The sequence below is a fragment of the Gorilla gorilla genome, chromosome 20 (assembly GCF_029281585.2).
Source record: "Gorilla gorilla gorilla isolate KB3781 chromosome 20, NHGRI_mGorGor1-v2.1_pri, whole genome shotgun sequence".
In the NCBI taxonomy this organism is placed as follows: domain Eukaryota; kingdom Metazoa; phylum Chordata; class Mammalia; order Primates; family Hominidae; genus Gorilla; species Gorilla gorilla.
The window spans coordinates 25,767,357-25,787,080 of NC_073244.2; the positions used below are offsets into that span (position 1 = coordinate 25,767,357).

Below are 19,724 nucleotides of genomic sequence, written 5' to 3' on the forward strand. Positions count from 1 at the left end.
GCCACCAGCCTCTCAGGGGACACGAAGGCCTCACCCCCCACGCCTTATTTCCCGTTTCTGGTGACAGGGCTCCAGGAGCCCCGTCACCGTACTCTGAAAGTTGCCTGTTATTGGGAGCAACAGGATCCGCAAATCGTCTGGTTTTCAGGAGGATCCCACCTGTTGGTGGCGGTGGGGACATCACAGGGTCCTGAAGCTACTAGCTCCTCCTGGTTCAGCTTCCGGAGCATCAGCCCCAAACGCTTCCACCTAAAGTGACTTGGGGTAGGGGTTGGCGGAGGCGAGACCCCTGGCATTCTCCCGGGAATCTGAAGTCTGGTCTCTCAGGAACCTGGAAGGGCATGCTTCTCCTTGGACACGGAAGTTTGGTAATCGTGGTTTTTGGAGGGTCTTGTGCCCCCATCAATAATGCCTGGTGTCGTACGAGGGAAGCTGAGACCCAGAGTCTGGAGTTGGTCATTTGAGGCCTATGAGGAGGAGAAACAGGAGTTCTGGATTCCAGGCCCCGCTGTTCAGTTTCAGTATTAGGGGAACTAAAAGCAGCTCCTGCTTTTTCTCCATCCACTGGTGACTTCTACCATCCATCAGTCCATCTTCTTCCGTCCGAGTGAGTCCCTCCCCTGACCCAACTTGATTTGTGTCATCCTGGTGCCTCAAAGAATGCGGGAGAGTGGCTGTCATTCCCTTTAGTAAACTTTCTTTTTTTTTTTTTTTTTTTTTTTTTTTTGAGACGGAGTCTTGCTCTGTCACCCAGGCTGGAGTGCAGTGGTGCCATCTTGGCTCACTGCAAGTTCCGCCTCCTGGGTTCACGCCATTCTCCTGCCTCAGCCTCCTGAGTAGCTGAGACTACAGGCGCCCGCCACCACGCCCGCCTAATTTTTTGTATTTTTTAGTAGAGATGGTGTTTCACCGTGTTAGCCAGGGTGGTCTCCGTCTCCTGACCTCATGATCTGCCCACCTCGGCCTCCCACAGTGCTGGGATTACAGGCTTGAGCCACCGCGCCCGGCCCCTTTAATAAACTTTCTAGGGCCAGGCTCAGTGGCTTATGCCTGTAATCCCAGCATTTTGGGAGGCGGAGGCAGGCAGATTACTAGACCCCAGGAGTTTAAGACCAGCCTGGGCAACACAGTGAGATCCCGTCTCTACAAAAAATACAAAAACTAGCTGGGCGTGCTGACGCGGGCCTGTAGTCCCATCTACTCCAGAGGCTGAGGTGGGAGGATCAGCTAAGCCCAGGGAGGTCGTGGCTGCAGTGAGCAGTGATCACGCCACTTCATTCCAGCCCTGGTGACAGTGAAACCCTGTCTCAGAAAAAAAAGATAATAATAAGGAAAAAATAATAAAATTTCAGGCTGTGGAGTCGTTTTTTTCTCACAGCAGCGCTGTGATCCTGTCAGACCCCTGCCTCCCTTTTACCTTTTACCCAGCTCTGTCCTGCTTGAATAGAGAATTATTGAAAAGAATCAACTCAGATTTTAAAAACTCATTAATCTGAGGTAAATCCAAGCCCACCCTCAGCTAGTAACAACTTGCCTTGAGGAATAGATCAAATCTTTGTTTCACAGATTGAAAAGTTGGAAGGAGACTTTATTTTATTTTATTTATTTGTTTATTTTGAGACGGAGTTTCGCTCTTGTTGCCGGGGCTGTAGTGCAATGGCAGGATCTCAGCCCACTGCAACCTCCGTCTCCCGGGTTCAAGTGATTCTCCTGCCTCAGCCTCCCGAGTAGCTGGGACTACAGGTGTGCGCCACCACACCCAGCTAATTTTTGTATTTTTAGTAGAGACAGGGGTTCACAATATTGGCCAGGCTGGTCTTGAACTCCTGACCTTGTGATCCACTCCCCTCGGCCTCCCAAAGTGCTGAGATTACAGGCATGAGCCACTGCGCCCAGCCCCAGATAATTTTTTTTCTTTTTTTTTTGAGACGGAGTCTCGCTTTGTCACCAGGCTGGAGTGCAGTGGCGCGGTCTTGGCTCACTGCAACTTCCGTCTCGTGGGTTCAAGCAATTCTCTTGCCTCAGCCTCCCGAGTAGCTGGGATTACAGGCGTGCACCACCTCATCTGGCTAATTTTTGTATTTTTAGTAGAGACAGGGTTTCACCATTTGGTCAGGCTGGTTTTGAACTCCTGACCTCAAGTGATCCGCCCATCTTGTCCTCCCAAAGTGCTAGGATTATAGGTGTGAGTCACCACATCTGGCCAGTTTTATTTATTTATTTATTTATTTTGAGACAGGGTCTCGCTCCATCACCCAGGCTGGGGTGCACTGGCGTGATCTCAGCTCACTGCAGCCTTGACCTCCTGGGCTCAAGCAGTTCTCCCATCTCAGCCTCCTGAGTAGTTGGGACCACAGGTACGCACCACCACACCCAGCTAATTTTTGTGTTTTTTGTAAAGACAAGGGCTTGAACTCCTGAGCTCAAGCCATCCACCTGCCTCAGCCTCCCAAAGTGCTGGAACTACAGGCTTGAGCCATTGTGCCCAGCGTGGAAGGCAACTTTAGTCCTCACTTGATCAACTGCCTTGTTTCAAAAGGGAGGCATTATGGGCCCAGAGAGGTAAAGTGATTTGCCCAAGGCTGCACAACAAGTTATTGACAAAACTGGGCTCAAACTCCAGCTCAGTGATAACCAGGTTACATGCCAAGATGATACATCATTATTGTTTTGGTGAAGTTTTTTTTTCTTTGATTCATTCAACAGATACTTGTTCAGCTCATGCAGGATGCCAAGCCCTATTTTTGGTGCCGGGGGATCAGCAATGGCTAAAACAGTTTCTGCCCACGTAAGCCTAGGTTTTCATGAGGAAGACAAATGATAAGCATATAGTAAGAGGTTAGGCAGTGATGGAAGAACTTTGAGAACTGAACCAGGGAGAAGAGATGGAGTTGACTTGGAGCTATTTTTGGCAGAGGTAGTGAGAGAGTCTCTATTTGTGGGAGTGACATTTGAGCAGAGGCCTGAATGGGTGGGGCAGGGAGCCTGGAGAACCACTCAGGGGGTCAGGTTGATGGCAAGGAGTGCCTAAGCTGTCGGGGACTGGCAGATGGTATCAGGGTCTCTCCAGGGTCATGATGAGGCTGAGATCAAATGAGGCACCAGACTTTATTGACTGGGAGGGGTCTGGTGGCCCAGCATCTCCAGTGGATGTGCTGGTTCTAAAACTCTTCTTTCTCTCCATGAACAACTCCCACCACCTGCCTTCCCTTGTCTCCCAGGGCTGTTCAGCCTGTTTCTGGCAGTGGCTAATAGTCACTGTGTGTACCATCGTATTTTGCCCACTCAGCCCTGTCTAGGAGAGGCAGTCATGCTGCAAATTGCTCGCTTTACCGCTTGGCTTTTGGACCCATAATTTAAACCCTTCTCCTTGCAAAGTGCCTTTGCTCTGTCAAATGGAACTTTGAATCTTGAAGGGTCTTCCACTGAGCCACATGGTGCCCTCTGTAGCTCACGCCAACTTTATGCCTGGAAATCCCGTTCTTTTTGTCAGTCGCATCCCAACTGAAAATTTTTCCAGCTTTTAGTTAAAGTAATGTTTTCTATACTGTTTTCCTTCCACCAACGTTTGTGAATTTTTTTTGTGTTACAACATAAGCGTGCTTTCTTTCATCTTCATTCTTTATTAATTGTGCATTTTTTCCCAATCAGGGAGCTATCAACTTTTATTCTTTCCTTCCCCAGAGCTACTTAATAAAGAATCATATGTTCTCCACTTAGAGGTGGTTTGCTGGTTTCTACTTCTGAAAAGCAAATGGCTGAAGAGATTCCAGTATCTTCTTGGAGAGCCAACCCAGTGTAACAGTATTTTGCAATAGTTTGTGACTTTTCTCCTTGCTCATTCTCTCTGCTGTTCTTTTTATTTTTATTGTTACTTTTATTTTATTTATTTATTTATTTTTTGAGATGTAGTCTTGCTCTGTCACCCAGGCTCTGGAGTGCAATGGCGCAATCTTGGCTCACTGCAACCTCTGCCTCCCGGGTTCAAGCGAGTCTCCTGCCTCAGCCTCCCAAGCAGCTGGGATTACAGGCGCCCACCACCACGCCCAGCTAATTTTTGTATTTTTAGTAAAGAAGGGGTTTCACCATGTTGGTCAGGCTGGCCTTGAACTCCTGACGTCAGGTGATCCACCCGCCTTGACCTCCCAAAGTGCTGGGATTACAGGTGTGAGCCACCACACCCAGCCTATTTTATTTTTCATTTTTTTGAGAAGGAGTTTCACTCCTATTACCCAGGCTGGAGTGCAGTGGTGCGATTTCAGCTCACTGCATACTCCACCTCCCGGGTTCAAACGATTCTCCTACCACAACCTCCTGAGTAGCTAGGATTACAGGCATGTGCCACCATGCCCGGCTAATTTTGTATTTTTAGTAGAAACAAGGTTTCATCATGTTAGTCAAGCTGGTCTCGAACTCCTGACCTTAGGTGATCTGCCCACCTCAGCCTCCCAAAGTGCCGGGATTACAGGCATGCCACCACACCCGGCATCTCTCTGCTCTTCTTCACTGAACTAATTTTCTCTAACATAAGTGCTTAGGTAAAACCTATTATTGGCCCCTGAACTCAGTGCTACATCCAGCTTTCCTATTGTTTTCACTGTCTTTTGCTTTCTCTCTAAGAGACCCCAGCCTCCTTGGTCATCACATTTTTATTTAAGGTTATTTGTCTTTTATCTGCTTCTGTCAGTTTCTAATGGTCTCCTCAACTGCATTTTTTTTTTTTTTTTTTTTTTTGAGACAGAGTCTCACTTTGTTGCCCAGGCTGGAGTGCAATGGCGCAATCTCAAATCATTGTAACCTCCGCCCTCCGGGTTCAAGTGATCCTTCCACCTCAGCCTCCTGAGTAGCTGGGATTATAGGTGTGTGTCACCATGCCTGGCCCTCAACTGCATTTTAAGTCGTCTAGAAAGATATATAACATACTTACTCGTCTACTTCATCAAGTCAACTAACTTTGAAAGAATCATCCATTAAATGTCCCCATCAGGCCAGGTGTGGTGGCTCACACCTGCAATCCCAAGACTTTGTGAGGCCAAAGTGGGCAGATTGCTTAAGCCCAGGAGTTCAAGACCGGCCTGGGCAACATAGCAAAACCCTGTCTCTACCAGAAAAAAAAATATAGCCGGGCGCGGTGGCTCACGCCTGTAATCCCAGCACTTTGGGAGGCCGAGGTGGGCGGATCACGAGGTCAGGAGATTGAGACCATCCTGGCTAACAAGGTGAAACCCCGTCTCTACTAAAAAATACAAAAATTAGCCAGGTGTGGTGGCGGGCGCCTGTAGTCCCAGCTACTCGGGAGGCTGAGGCAGGAGAATGGCGTGAACCTGGGAGGCAGAGCTTGCAGTGAGCCGAGATCGCGCCACTGCACTCCAGACTGGGCGAAAGAGCGAGACTGTCTCAAAAAAAAAAAAATATATATATATATATATATATATATATATATATATATATATATATATACACACACACACAAATTAACCAGGCATGGTGGCACGTGACTCTGTTCCCAGCTACTCAGGAGGCTAAGGCAAGACAATTCTTGAGCCAGGAAGTTGAGGCTACAGTGAGCTGTGATCGTGCCACTGCGCTCCACCCTGGACAACAGACCGAGACCCTGTCTCAAAACTTTAAAAAAAGAATCCCCATCAGAGTCAAAGAGGGTATGTCTTCCTTTCCTCAGCAACTTTTTAAAAATTTGATTGTATTTATTTTTATATTTTCTATAGAGCTAGGGTCTAACTATGTTGCCCAGGCTGGTCTTAAACTCCGGGCCTCAAGCAATCACCTGCCTTGGCCTCTCAAAGTGCTGGGATTACAGGTGTGAGCCACCACACACAGCCTCCCCAGCAGCTTTTTTTTTTTTTTTTTTTAGATGGACTCTCACTCTGTTGCCCAGGCTGGAGCGCAGTGGCGCAATCTCAGCTTATTAAAACCTCTGCCTCTCAGGTTCAGACTATTCTCCTGCCTCAGCCTCCCAAGCAGCTGGGATTACAGGTGCCTGCCACCATGCCAGGCTAATTTTTTCTACTTGTATTTATTTATTTATTTATTTATTTATTTATTTATTTATTTATTTATTTATTTATTTTGAGACAGAGTCTTGCTCTGTCGCCCAGGCTGGAGTGCAATGGCGCGATCTCGGCTCACTGCAAGCTCCGCCTCCTGGGTTCATGCCATTCTCCTGCCTCAGTCTCCTGAGTAGCTGGAACTACAGGCGCCTGCCACCACGCCTGGCTAATTTTTTATATTTTTAGTAGAGACGGGGTTTCACCGTGTTAGCCAGGATGGTCTTGATCTCCTGACCTCATGATCCACCCGCCTCGACCTGCCAAAGTGCTGGGATTACAGGTGTGAGCCACTGCGCCCGGCCTCTACTTTTATTAGAGATGGGGTTTCACTATGTTGGCCACGCTGGTCTCTTACTCCTCAGCAGCTTTTTTGGGGTCACAGTAGTTGGTGTCTCGGTGACTCTTGCCTCCGTAGGGCCTCAGAACACCTGCCGGCCGCCTTGTTCCCTGGGTCTGCTCAGCAGATCCTGGAGCTGTTACAGTTCATGGCAGGACACTTTACCTGAAAGCCTTCCTTCTCTGAGTATGGTTTTGGCAGTAATGTGGGTGTGTTTTGGCTGCTCTGGGACTCCCCTAAGTAAATAGTTGATGACTATAAGCATTGTCACTTTACTTAGAAATTTCTTGGCTAGAGAATTCACAGTGACCAACCTGGGCACTACCCTGTCTCTACAAAAAATTTGAAAATTAGTGGGCCCGTGGTGGCTCACATCTGTAGTCCCAGCTACTTGGGAAGCTGAGGCGTGAGGATGACTTGAGCCCAGGAGGTCGAGGCATCAGTGAGCCGTGTTCCTGCCACTGCAGTCCAATCTGGGTGACAGAGAGAGACCCTGTCTCAAAAAAAAAAAAAAAAAAAAAATTTTGCAATGCCATTTCCGCAGATTCTGACAGGTTGTGTTCTTCTATATTTTGCTTTCCTCTTGTTCTCTCTCTCCTTGCTGTACACCCATCCGTGTAAGTTTTCACTCTTCTCCTCTCTTCCAGGCCCTATGGCTTTTGTCTTATTTTCCCACCTGTCTTTTAAGCAGACAGATCCATCTTGGTCATTTGGACATCTGCTGTTGAATCAAGAGAATGTACCTGCATATCCGTTTCCCCCTTAACTTTTTTTTTTTTTTTTTTGAGACAGAGTCTCACTCTGTTGCCCAGGTTGGAGTGCAGTGGCGTGATCTCGGCTCACTGCAAGCTCCGTCTCCCGGGTTCATGCCATTCTCCTGCCTCCATGCCATTCTCCTGCCTCAGCCTTCCAAGTAGCTGGGACTGCAGGCGCCCGCCACCATGCCCGGCTAATTTTTTGTAATTTTAGTAGAGACAGGGTTTCACCATGTTAGCCAGGATGGTTTTGATCTCCTGACCTCGTAATCCGCCCGCCTCAGCCTCCCAAAGTGCTGGGATTACAGGCGTGAGCCACCGCGCCCAGCCACCCCTTTAACTTTCTTACTTTTGATCACAGTCCCTTTTATCCCTTGGCCTGGGAAGTGCACCATCATTCTTAGGTTTTCCTGGTTTGAAAGCCACCCAGGACTAAATGCCGCCTCTCTGGAAGAACTTACTATTTTCTATAATCCAGGCAGTCATTCTTTGAACAGTGGTGTTTTCTGACTGCGTATGCCATGCTTGCTTTCTCTGTGTCAATGCCATGCGTGCTTTCTCTGTGGTTGGAACAGGGCTGCTTTTTAATGGTGGTTTTGCTCATCTGACTTAGAAAGCAGCTCCAGACTGTGCTGGTCAGATACTTAATTCTGCATCCAGGTTTAGCCTGAGCATCTATGGTTCACTTTCTCAGCAAGTGATTAAATGCTTCCTTTTCTCTTAAGACCCAACAGGGCTAGGTTCTGAGCCTCTCCTCATCAGGCCCAGCGTAAGCAGTTCTTTCATTCTTCAGGATCACAACTGTGTCCTACTAAATTCCGTGTCCCATCTGCAGGGAGCAGAGACTTGTGCAGAGCTGGCCGTTATGCAGTTTCATGAAGTGATCTGTGCTTCCTCCTGTTTTTGTTTCTATTTCCTTCCCTCTCACTCTTGAGTCACCTCTGACTTCAGGATGTGAAATCTGTTTAGGAACCATCACCTCACGGTTCTACCAGCTGGTCCCTTCCTCTCCCACCCCAGTTCTACTTCCTGATTGCCAGTTACTATAGCATCATTGGCACCTTCTACATGCCAGGCCCTGCATTGGTGCTTCAGAGAGCAAGGTCTCCCTGGATCCTCAACAAATTAACAGGGTAAGGCCCACCTCAGACTCACCTGTGATGACACCCAGCCACTGCAGGAGAATGTGCTTAGCCACAGTCACACAGCAGCAAGAGGCCAGGGAAGCTGCTAAATGCTGTGCTTCCATCCCAGAGGTGTTGCAAGCAATAGGGTAGTTTAAAAAAAAAAAAGATTTTGGTCCAGGCATGGTGGCTCATGCCTGTTATCCTAGCACTTTGGGAGGCTAAGGCGGGAGGAGTTTGAGACCAGCCTGGGCAACATAGCCAGACCCTGTCTCTTAAAAAAAAAAAAAAAATTAAAAAATTAGCCACACATGCCTATAGTCCCAGCTACTTGGGAGGCTGAAGTAGGAGGAGTGCTTGATCCTGAGAATTCAAGGTTACAGTGAGCCATGATTGCACCACTGCATTCCAGCCTGGGTGACAAAAACCCTGTCTTTTTTATTTTTTATTTATTTATTTATTTTTTATTTTTTTGAGATAAAGTCTCACTCTGTCACCCAGGCTGGAGTGCAGTGGCGCAATCTCAGCTCCCTGCCACTTCTGCCTCCTGGGCTGATGTGGTTCTTTTGCCTCAGCTTCCAGAGTAGCTGATGTGACAGGCACACACCACCATGCCCAGCTAATTTTTGTATATTTTGTAGAGATGGGGTTTTGCCATGTTGCCCAGGTTGGTCTCAAACTCCTGAGCTCAAGCAGTCCACCTGTCTTGGCCTCCCAAAGTGCCAGGATTACAGGCGTGAGCCATTGCTCCCAGCCAACCCTGTCTCTTATAAAAACAAAACAACAACAGGCCAGGCATGGTGGCTCACGCCTGTAATCCCAGCACTTTGGGAGGCTGAGGTGGTAGTATCTCCTGAGCCCAGGAGTTTGAGACCAGCCTGGGCAAGATAGCGAGACCCCCATCTCTACAAAAAAGTAAAACAATTAGTTGGGCCTGCCAGGCGCCATGGCTCACGCCTGTAATCCCAGCACTTTGGGAGGCCGAGGCGGGTGCATCACCTGAGGTCAGGAGTTCGAGACCTGCCTGACCAACATAGAGAAACCCCGTCTCTACTGAAAATACAAAATTAGCCAGGCGTGATGGCGCATGCCTGTAATCCCAGCTACTCGGGAGGCTGAGGCAGGAGAATCGCTTGAGCCTGGGAGCCGGAGGGTGCCGTGAGCCAAGATCACACCATTGCACTCCAGCCTGGGCAGCAAGAGCGAAAATTCATATCAAAAAACAAAATTAGTAGGACCTGGTGAGATGCACCTGTAGTCCCAGCTACTTGGGAGACCGAGCCAGGAGGATCTCTTGAGCCCAGGAGTTTGAGGTTACAGTGAGGACCACTGCGCTCCCCCTGGGTGACAGAGGGATACCATGTCTAAAAACTGCAATCAAAAAAAACCTTTTCTTTAAAAGTTACTTTGGTTTTAAGGAATAAGAAGCCTTGAAACACTCAGCCCTGGACTGAATCCTCCAGGCACCAGAGCTGTGCTGGTCTGGACCCTTCCACCCCACTTGAAACCTGTTGGCCCTGTTGCAACCCTCTCTTGCTTTCCCTGAGAACCCTAAGGTGACCCCAGGGGCTGCTGATGGAGACAGTCACCTCCTTGCCCTGCTCCCTGTAGCCTCTCACTTTGGCTGCTTTGCCATCATAAGGAAGGAAACATAAAAGCTACTTTTTAGCATTACAAAGTTAAAAAAAAAAAAAAACAAAAAAAACCACCCGGGCACAGTGGCTCACACCTGTAATCCCAGCACTTTGGGAGGCCGAGGCAGGCGGATCACAAGGTCAGGAGACCGAGACCGTCCTGGCTAACATGGTGAAACCCGATTTGTACTGAAAATACAAAGAAAAATTAGCCAGGCGTGGTGGCGGGCGCCTGTAGTCCCAGCTACTCAGGAGGCTGAGGCAGGAGAATGGCGTGAACCTGGGAGGTGGAGCTTGCAGTGAGCTGAGATCGCGCCACTGCACTCCAGCCTGGGTGACAGAACGCGACTCCGTCTCAAAAAAAAAAAAAAAATCACGTAGATGAGGTAGCAACCTTGGGTAAGGCATTCTACATCCTTTATTTGTGAGATGGATATATTTTTCTGATTTCCAAATATATGCTACAAGTCATACAGAGGGCTGGGTGAGGTGGCTCACAACTGTAATCCCAGTACTTTGGAAGGCTGAGATGGGACGATCGCTTGAGCCCAGGAGTTCAAGACCAGCCTGTGCAGCATAGCAAGACCTTCCCTGTCTGTACAAAAAAAAAAAAAAAACTCTAACAAAGATACAAAAGTGAAGTCATTTAGTAGGTGTCAGATTGATGGCCGTGGGGAATTGACTGGCTCACCCTGACACCAGGCCCATACTGCCCTTCAGGAATGTGTGTCCTCATGCAGAGAGATCCAGGTGTCACTGATGTCCCAGTGAAGAAGCAGTGGCATTTAAAGACAGGGAGAAATCCCATGCCATTTAGGGCTTTGTGTCCGAAAGGCATACGCCTCCGTTCTGTGGCCATTTGCACTTACACAGAAGCCCTCACTTTCCTCTAATGAACTCTACTCATTATCCAAGTGGATAAAGCCATCGTTCGTTCAGCAGATGTTTCCCGAGCACCTACTGGATGTCAGCCTACTGCAGGCATTGCAGCCACAACTTTAAAGTCAAACATCATGGGGCTTTTTTTCGTAAGAGTCAGGGTCTTGCCCTGTTGCCCAGGCTGGAGTGCAACAGCACAATCATAGCTCACTGCAGCCCCAAACTCCTGGGCTCAAGTGATCCTCCCACCTCAGCCTCCCAAGTAACTGGCATTACAGCATGCACTACCGTGCCTGGCTGATTTTTTTTTTTTTTTTTTAGAGAGAGAGAGACAGGGTCTTGCTATGTTGCCCAGGCCGGTCACAAAAAGAGGGGCTTTATCTAATGTCCTCTGTTTGTATGTATTTAAAGTGGGCGATAAAGATGCATGGGAAACGGATGTTAAAAAGCGCTAGGATGTAATTTCTCCAGTGCCTTAGAGCATCGCTAACTCACAGTGGATCCACACCTTGAACCCAATCCTCTGGCTCCCAGTCAGCGCTCCTGACACCCACTGACGCTAGTGGACAAGGCCTTCCACAAGAGAATGCTTGTATTTGGAGCCTTTGGGCACATTACTTCCCAGCTCACCAGTGCTCACTGAGAGCCTCCCCTTCCTCAGGGGAGATGGGATCCTCTCTGTCTAGCCCACCCGTGGACGGACGGAGCTGGCAGAGAGGCGAGCCCGTTAGCAGCAGGCATATCTGGCTTGTAAAGAAGAGATGTCTTGGCCAGCCGCTGCGGCTCACGCCTGTAATCCCAGCACTTCGGGAGGCTAAGGCGAGCAGATCACCTGAGGTCAGGAGTTTGAGACCAGCCTGACCAACATAGAGAAACCCCGTCTCTACTGAAAATACAAAAATTAGCCAGGCATGGTGGCGCATGCCTGTAATCCCAGCTACTTGGGAGGCTGAGGCAGGAGAATCACTTGAACCTGGGAAGCGGAGGTTGCGGTGAGCTGAGATTATCCCATTGCACTCCAGCCTGGGCAACAAGAGCGAAACTCCATCTCAAAAAAAAAAAAGAAGAAGAAAAGATGTCCATGGGGTCAGGAGAAATGAGGTCCAGTCCAACTGTGTGCTGAATAGATTGATGTTAGCCACATCATGGCCCCAAACGGAGAAGGGACACAAAGCTATTGCTGGCCAAGCACGATGTCCAACGCCTGTAATCCCAGCACCTTTGAAGGCCAAGACAGGAGAATCACTGAAGCCTAGGAACTCGAGACCAGTCTGGGCGGCGTAGCCAGACCCCATCTCTACAAAAAATAAAAAAAATTAGCCAGATGTGGTGGTGCGCACCAGTAGTCCCGGCTACTCAGGAGGCTGAGGTGGGAGGATCGCTTCAGCCCAGGAGGTCAAGGCTGCAGTGAGCTCTGATTGTACTGCTGCACTCCAGCCTGGACAACACAGTGAGACTGTGTCTCAAAAAAAAGGAAAAGCTGTTGCTATGAGGAGACATTGTTGGACCCACACGGGCCTGAGCTCGGTGGCATAGGCCAAAGCTTTGTAGAAGGGGGTGTGGTATTCTGAGGCATGAAGTGACTGGACATGTCCTTTTGAAGTCTACCCGCCACAGACATGCACGTGTGGGCTGTCGTCAGCTCTGGGGAGAGCATCCCATGGCCACAGACTGGAAAGGAAAGCTTCTCTGCCCAAAGGGAGGTGGGGGAATTCACGTGTTGACTGGTCGCCTTGCTTACCTCTGCTGGGATGCAGTGACAGAAATGGGGCCAGCTTTGTCACAGGTGCCAGGCTTAGCTGCAGGTGCCAGGTTTGCACCTTGCTCACCCAGGCTGGGGCTGCTGCTTGTGTGTGGCAGTGCTGTCTACCCTGGACTGTGTCTGAAGAGCTCCCCCTTGCCAGCCCCATGGTGCCCAAATCAGAACCACCAAATCTCAGGGTTCGGGGAGACCTCAGCCCAGCTCTAGTACGGCTCCTCTGTCACAGTACCCTCTCTCCTGTGTGATTGGGCATCCCTTCCAGTTGGTGGCCTTCCAGAGCTTCTCGTGTTAGACCCAGCTTCTCAGTGGGATGCAGCAGCTTCTGTGGAAAAAAGCCCCCAACTTCTGCTCTTCTGTTACATCACACACGTTGCCACTGTCCCCACACACAGCCTCTGGCTGAGGAGCCTCACCTCTGGGGCCACACTTCTGACGGCAGGTGCTGGCCCCGCCACTCTGAGGACCCCGAGCCCCTCCTGTCCGTGCCACAAGAGGGGACCACAGCAGGCTGACCCTTGGGCTGGCAGAGGGCCTGCGGTCTGGGCTCCTGCGTGTGGGTGCATGTGTGTCAGGGGCTTGGGCTCTCTCCCACAGCTGTCCTCCTGGCCCCCTGTGTCTTGGCAGTAGCTGCTCTCGATGCAGCTCTGTGCTTTCCCAGTGCCTGTGACATTCCCAGCTGCTGCTCACCCTTGCCCTAGAGATCTCCAGCCCCAAGGCTGCCCCCAGCCGTGGATCTCCAGGCCTCACTGGCTCCTCCGCGCTCCCTTCGTGAATACTGTCTGCTGCATCCAGGATGGTCTGAAAACTCCCATCTGGGCAGGTGCTTTCATTTTCCACCCCTGACTGAGTCAGCTTCCAGGGGTGACACCAGGGCATTCTGACCCTCAGCTAGGAGTGGCCGCTGTTGCTGTATGAGTGGCAGAGACCATCGGGCTTCAGCCTCACCTCCCTGGCCCTCTGTGCCTTTTTTATGGGCTCTTCAGTGCCTGGAGCACCTCCTGCTCCCCCTTTTCCTGGAGAACTGGCCCCTCACTTCCCATACTTGCCACACATGCTGCCCTGTCCCATGCAGTCCTCCCACAGAGTGCGATGAGTTAGGGTCTCCTGCTGTGCTCCGGATCCACCTTCCAGCAACCACCAAGGCTCTTGTCAGGTGCAGGTTGCTCTGAATGTGTGTGGTACATGCGAGTCGCTGGGGACAGCGTTAGGCTTGTGTGCTTGGGACCCTGGGTGGTCTGATGGGCTGTGGTCAGTGGCCTGGACTAGCCTGGGAACTGTTGGAACATGGAACTTTAGGGCACAGTGGTCCCTGAGTTGGAGCCTGTTGTCTGAACTGCCTTCCTGGTGTGCATCTTCAGTGCCATCCCGCAGTTCTGCCTGTGTCGGCCCTTCCTGGAGCCCCCTCCCTCCCCTCTGAGAGACTGACGTTGCTTATAGCCAAGCATCTTTCAAATGCCTCTTGCTCAGAAGGACTAACCTTGCCCCCCAAGACCCATTCTCCAGTTGAAACTGATTTCTCGTGTTATGCTTTGCTGAACGTCCTTCCTCTCTGCCTGACCTCTGACTGCCAGCCCTACTTCCGTGTGACACGTGGGGGCCTTGCTGGGGCCAGGTCACCTCTGAGCTCTGTTCCTTTCTGAAGCAGCTCCCACCCATGGGCCTGTGGGGTCTGACTCCAAGTGCGAGCCCCTCCTCTGATGTCAGAAGGGCATGTCTCCTCCTGCCCAGGCACCCACTGGGGCTCTATAGCTTCCATTCCCCTGGCTGGATTGGAGGGGAGTAAGCCTACCCTCTCAGGCCAAGCAGGCTGCCTTCTTGTTACCTGGATACCTGGCAGCCTCTGTTCTCAGGACAACCTGTGGAAGCCCCAAAGCGAGCCAGTAACCAGGTGCCAGGTGTTTGCCTGATAATTAATCTTTGTTTTCTTTCTTTTTCAGTGGTTGATATCACAGCAAGTATCCTTTCCGTGTTGGTATGGTTCCCTTTAAGGAATTCTCCACTTAAATAAAAAGAATGTATCAAAGCTTGAATCCCACCTCCCGACATGCCCTGTGAGTTGAGGCTCAGCCCACAGGGCACCTGGAGTGTCCCCCACCTGGCCCTCTGCTGCCCTTGGGCGCTGTGCTCCTCTTTGTGCTTCTCTTCGTACCTTGCATCCAGCTCCAAGCCCTGCCCTGCAGCAAGCTCAAGGTTCACTGGGGGAACAGGAAAACTTGGAATTTCAGGGCAGGCAGGGACGTGTGTGCCTTGCAGACCTTGGCAGGGTAGGAGCCCCAAGCTGTGGCCCTTTCAAACCGACCTTTTTCACAGTGTCTGTACTTCCTTAACTGGACGTCACTAGATCCCGCAGTTCGAAGATGTTAAATTTGAAGCAGCAAGTCTGTTGTCTGAATTGTACTGTCAAGAGGTAAGAACATATTAAGGTTTCTGAAAGCAAAGTGTCTCTCCGTGTCGCTAAGACATGACAGCACATTGGTAAATTGGGGCTCCGGGAGTTGGAATCCCTCCGGCTTTTTTTGTTTTTTTGGTTGGGGTGGGAGGACAGGGTCTCACTCTGTTGCCCAGGCTGGAGTGCATGGCACAATCATGGCTCACCGCAGCCTTAAACTCCTGAGCTCAAGTGATCCTCCCACCTCAGCCTCCCGAGCAGCTGGGACTATAGGCATGCACCACCATGCCTGGCTAATTTTTTTTATTTGTTCTAAAGATGGTCTCGCCCAGGCTGGCCTCAAGCAATCCTGCCTCAACTTCCCAAAGTGCCAAAATTATACACAGGAACCACTGTGCCCAGCCCGGTGGCTTTTAACACTCAGATTACTTTCCTGCCTCTTATGCCCCAGCCCCAGGGCTTTGGTGGGTAGCCACCTGCTAAGGAGGGCCGGCAGCTTCCTTTTCTACATAAGACTGTTGGAAAGATCAGCCTGTTCCTCACCTGACAAGTCTGTACAGTTTCTCTTCTTAATCTGGTTCCTAATTTCAATTGTAGCTGAAATTTGCCTTCCTCCCACCTCAGAATGATGACGGGTAAGGTGGCATTGGTGGCAGGGAATGTGTGTGCTTCACACCCTGATGCCTCTCTCTGATCTGAGAACATAAAAGAAGGGAACTGGCATCTGATTTGAGTGTTTAGAATTTTGAACTGAAACTACTTTCAGTCCAGTTGAATGAGAAGTTATTTTAAGAGTGATGCAGAAACTTCCCAGCCAGTGAGTCCAATAAAATATCTTTTTTTGCTTTTAATAAAGTAAATTGGCAACCCCAAAAAATCCTTTGGTAAGCATGAACAGGAACTGCCTTCTGGCACCACAGCTGCTGCTAAGGAATCCAGCTTGATTGCCGCCTTGTTTTTTTTTTTTTTCTTACATTCCCAAACGTGACTATTTCCTTTCAGAATTCCGTTGATGCAGCAAAGCCGCTGCTGCGGAAGGCGATCCAGATCTCACAGCAGACCCCATATTGGCACTGCCGCCTGCTCTTCCAGCTCGCTGTGAGTACCGCAGCCCGGGAACGAGGGTGCCCAGCAGGGACCATGACCCTGGGGCACACCTGCCCCATTTGCAAAGAACAGCAGAGTCCATGATGTGCAGACCCCCTCGGGCTGGCACATGGAGTGGGTGGGGACATGGGAACATTTCCTTAACCTGCACACAAGCCCCTTCCAGCCTCCATCCTTGAGAGCATCTCTGGCTTGAGCCTGGCTCTCGGCAATGCCCAGGGGTGAGTGGTGGGAGTGCGGGGCTTCCCCGGGGCCAACACTGACAGCGGGCCTGCTGCTTGTTGGGTGTCTTTGGGTTCCCCTCCCTCCCAGCCATTCTCATCTCATCTTTGGCCTGCGCTCATTGAAATCCCAGGAACGTTTCCTGCCAGAGACCCACTGTGGGTTTTTTTTAGGAGCTACACTGAGACTCCAAGGGGCTGCCTATCAGGCCACAAATGTCCATGTGAAGCGTTGTTTCCCACATGGGGCCCCTCACATTGGAGGCTGCTGGGGCACACCCTCATCCTGGGATCCACACAGTTCCTCCTCATGCTCCTTTTGGCCCCCCCAGATATAGGTGAAGCCCTGGTCTCTGAGCTCCACAGTGCTCGGTTGTTGGGGGACTCTGAACTCGGCCTTCCCGGCTGCAGTGGAGGAGCCGGCAGGCTCCACCATGTGGGGCACCTCTCCTGTCCTGGGCTCCACCCATACTTCTGCACTGGGGACCCTCAGGCAGGTGGCCGGCCCCCAGCCTCTCTCTTCCATGACCCAGCCTGCCTTCCGGGCCACCACTTAGCCACCTCCCATGACACCTATGCAGTATGTGGACCCTGGGTTGGGAGTTCCTCCAGCTGAGTCCCTCACCCCAGGAGGGTCTGGCTGAGAAAAGTACCCACAGGGAAGAGCTCCCCCAGCAGCCAGGAGTTCCCGAGGCCCTCCTCCCCAAGGCCTGATGAGAAGCCGCATACACACGCTGTGTCCTTCCATCTCCCCACGCACTCTTGTGCCCATTAGCAGACAAAGGAGCAGGCCAGGCCGTGAGTCACCTCCCCTGGGCCACAGAGTTGGCAGGCACGATGTGCGCGCACACCCAAGGGCCGAGCTCTTCACCACAGCCCCATAGGTATTGCCTTGCAGGGTCAAGCCAGGCATGTGCCTCCCTTTCAGCCTGTTCAGACTTTGACACTTGCCTCTGAGGGAGTCCCTCCTTGTTGGCGCTGGAACACACTAGGGACACCCCACTGAAGACAGACCCCACAAAGCACTCAGAACAGCCTTAGGTGCTCACACAGCCTTGGGGGTCTGTGCCGTGAGCCTTGGCTGCTGGTTCTATGCTCCATTAAGTTTAGACAGTGTCCACTGCAGGCACCATTCAGTTTAGATGACATATATACTACAGGCCAACTGGAGCTCTGTACCCAAAGCAATTAGCGTTGATAAGATAATTTGGTTAATTTACCTCAAAACTGACACAGGCAGTTTCACTGATGTGGGGAGGTTTGGCTGAGTTTGCTAACAAAGCACGAAGGCAGGTACCGTAAAACTGATGGGTTTGGCAGCAAAGGTCACTGCTCTCTCTCCTTTTTAGCAACTGCACACGCTTGAGAAGGACCTGGTGTCGGCCTGTGACCTCCTGGGTGTAGGGGCCGAGTACGCCCGGGTGGTGGGATCTGAGTACACACGGTAGGCACCCACTCCCCTCCTTCCCTCCTGCTCTGTTAACAGAAGGGGCTTGGCCATCTTGGTCCAGGACAAATAACAGAAATGGCATTTCAGGCCAAGTACAGTAGCTCACAGTATATTCCCAGCACTTTGGAAGGCCAAGGTAGGAGGATCACTTGAGCTCAGGAGTTCAAGACCAGCCTGGGGAACATAGTGAAACTCCATCTCCACAAAAAATACAAAAATTGAGTCCAGGCACAGTGGCTTACGCCTGTAATCCCAGCACTTTGAGAGGCTAACGTGGGAGGATCACGAGGTCAAGAGATTGAGCCCATCCTGGCCAACATGGTGAAACCTGTTTCTACTAAAAATACAAAAATTAGCTGGGCGTGGTGGTGGGTGCCTGTAATCCCAGCTACTCGGGAGGCTGAGGCAGGAGACTAGCTTGAACCCGGGAGGCAGAGGTTGCAGTGAGCCAAGATCATGCCACCGTACTCCAGCCTGGCGACAGAGCGAGACTCCGTCTCAAAAAAATAAAAAAAATCAGTCACCATGAGGTGCGGGTTTGAGCCTGAGTTCGGGCACCCAAGCCTGCCCACTGGCCCCAACGCTGTGTGTCCACCGCCGCGTTGTTTTTTTTTTTTTTTTTTTTTTTTTTTGTAGAGATAGGGTCTCACCATGTTGCCTAGGCTGGTCTCAAACTTCTGACCTCAAGTGATCTGCCCACCTTGGTCTCCCAAAGTGCTGGGATTATAGGCATGAGCCATTGCACCCAACCGCCTTCTGGGCTTTTCACGTGAGTGCATCTAAGCCATGTAAGAAAAATAAATACAGGCCAGGCGCAGTGGCTGATGCCTGAAATCCCAGCACTTTCGGAGGCCGAGGCAGGTGGATCACATGAGGTCAGGAGTTTGAGACCAGCCTGGCCAACATGGTGAAACCCCGTCTCTACTAAAAATATCAAAATTAGCCAGGCATGGCCAGGCGCAGTGGCTCACACCTGTAATCCCAGCACTTTGGGAGGCCAAGGTGGGCAGGAGATCAAGACCATCCTGTGAATGGCAGGAGATCAAGACCATCCTGTGAATGGTGAAACCCCGTCTCTACTAAATACAAAAAATTAGCTGGGCGTGGTGCCAGGTGCCTGTAGTCCCAGGTGCTCAGGAGGCTGAGGCAGGAGAATGGCATGAACCCAGGAAGCGGAGGTTGCAGTGAATCGAGATCACACCATTGCACTCCAGCCTGGGCAACAGAGTGAGACTCTAAGAAAAAAATAATAAAAAAAATAAAAGCAGGCTGGGCGCGGTGGCTCACACCTGTAATCCCAGCACTTTGGGAGGCTGAGGCGGGTGGATCACGAGGTCAGGAGATCGAGACCATCCTGGCTAACACGGTGAAATTCCGTCTCTACTAAAAATACAAAAAATTAGCCGGGCGTGGTGGCGGGCGCCTGTAGTCCCAGCTACTCAGGAGGCTGAGGCAGGAGAAGGGCGTGAACCTGGGAGGCTGAGCTTGCAGTGAGCTGAGACTGCACCACTGCACTCCAGCCTGGGCGACAGAGCGAGACTCCGTCTCAAAAAAATAAATAAATAAATAAAAATAAAAATAAACAGACACAATAGGATAAAACAGAGCAGTCTTGTAAGGGGACTGTTCTCTGTTGTCCACTGAACTGTCCCCTGAGGTGGCATATTAGGTCCTGTGAGCCTTGGGGTAGTCACAGTCATCCCAGGAGGCTCCTGGGCCTGCTAGGACCTGACCCCTGCCTCTTGTTTTGCAGGGCGCTGTTCCTCCTCAGCAAGGGGATGGTAAGTTGAGGCTGGGCATGGCTGGATGCAGCTGGTGTTGTGGAGGTGAGGCAGGGCCCCCACAGAGTCTGCTCAGACCCCACCCACTCTCCATGGCATGGCCCCTTAGGCGCCCAGACCCTTAGGCACAGTGAGCAGCCTGGAATGTGAGGCCCGGGCCCTGCTGGGTTCAGGAGGGAAACTCAGGCTGCACCCTATGGGATTCATGCTGAGGCAA

The 19,724-nt window shown here is 51.0% G+C and overlaps 1 protein-coding gene across 5 annotated transcripts in view; it reads left to right on the plus strand.

Annotated features, from left to right (window-relative positions):
• The window catches only part of MAU2 (MAU2 sister chromatid cohesion factor), a 37,914-nt gene that overhangs the window by 528 nt on the left and 17,662 nt on the right, over positions 1 to 19,724 (plus strand). For all 5 annotated transcript variants that reach the window (XR_010132099.1, XR_010132100.1, XR_002003676.3 and 2 more), the window contains exons 2-6: positions 14,497 to 14,514; positions 14,901 to 14,966; positions 15,951 to 16,046; positions 17,626 to 17,720; positions 19,480 to 19,507. Coding sequence is in view for 2 of the 5 variants with exons in the window: in XM_004060361.5 (XP_004060409.3) it covers positions 14,497 to 14,514; positions 14,901 to 14,966; positions 15,951 to 16,046; positions 17,626 to 17,720; positions 19,480 to 19,507 (303 nt within the window). In the remaining 3 variants the exon portion in view is untranslated. The remainder of the gene's footprint in view (positions 1 to 14,496; positions 14,515 to 14,900; positions 14,967 to 15,950; positions 16,047 to 17,625; positions 17,721 to 19,479; positions 19,508 to 19,724) is intronic.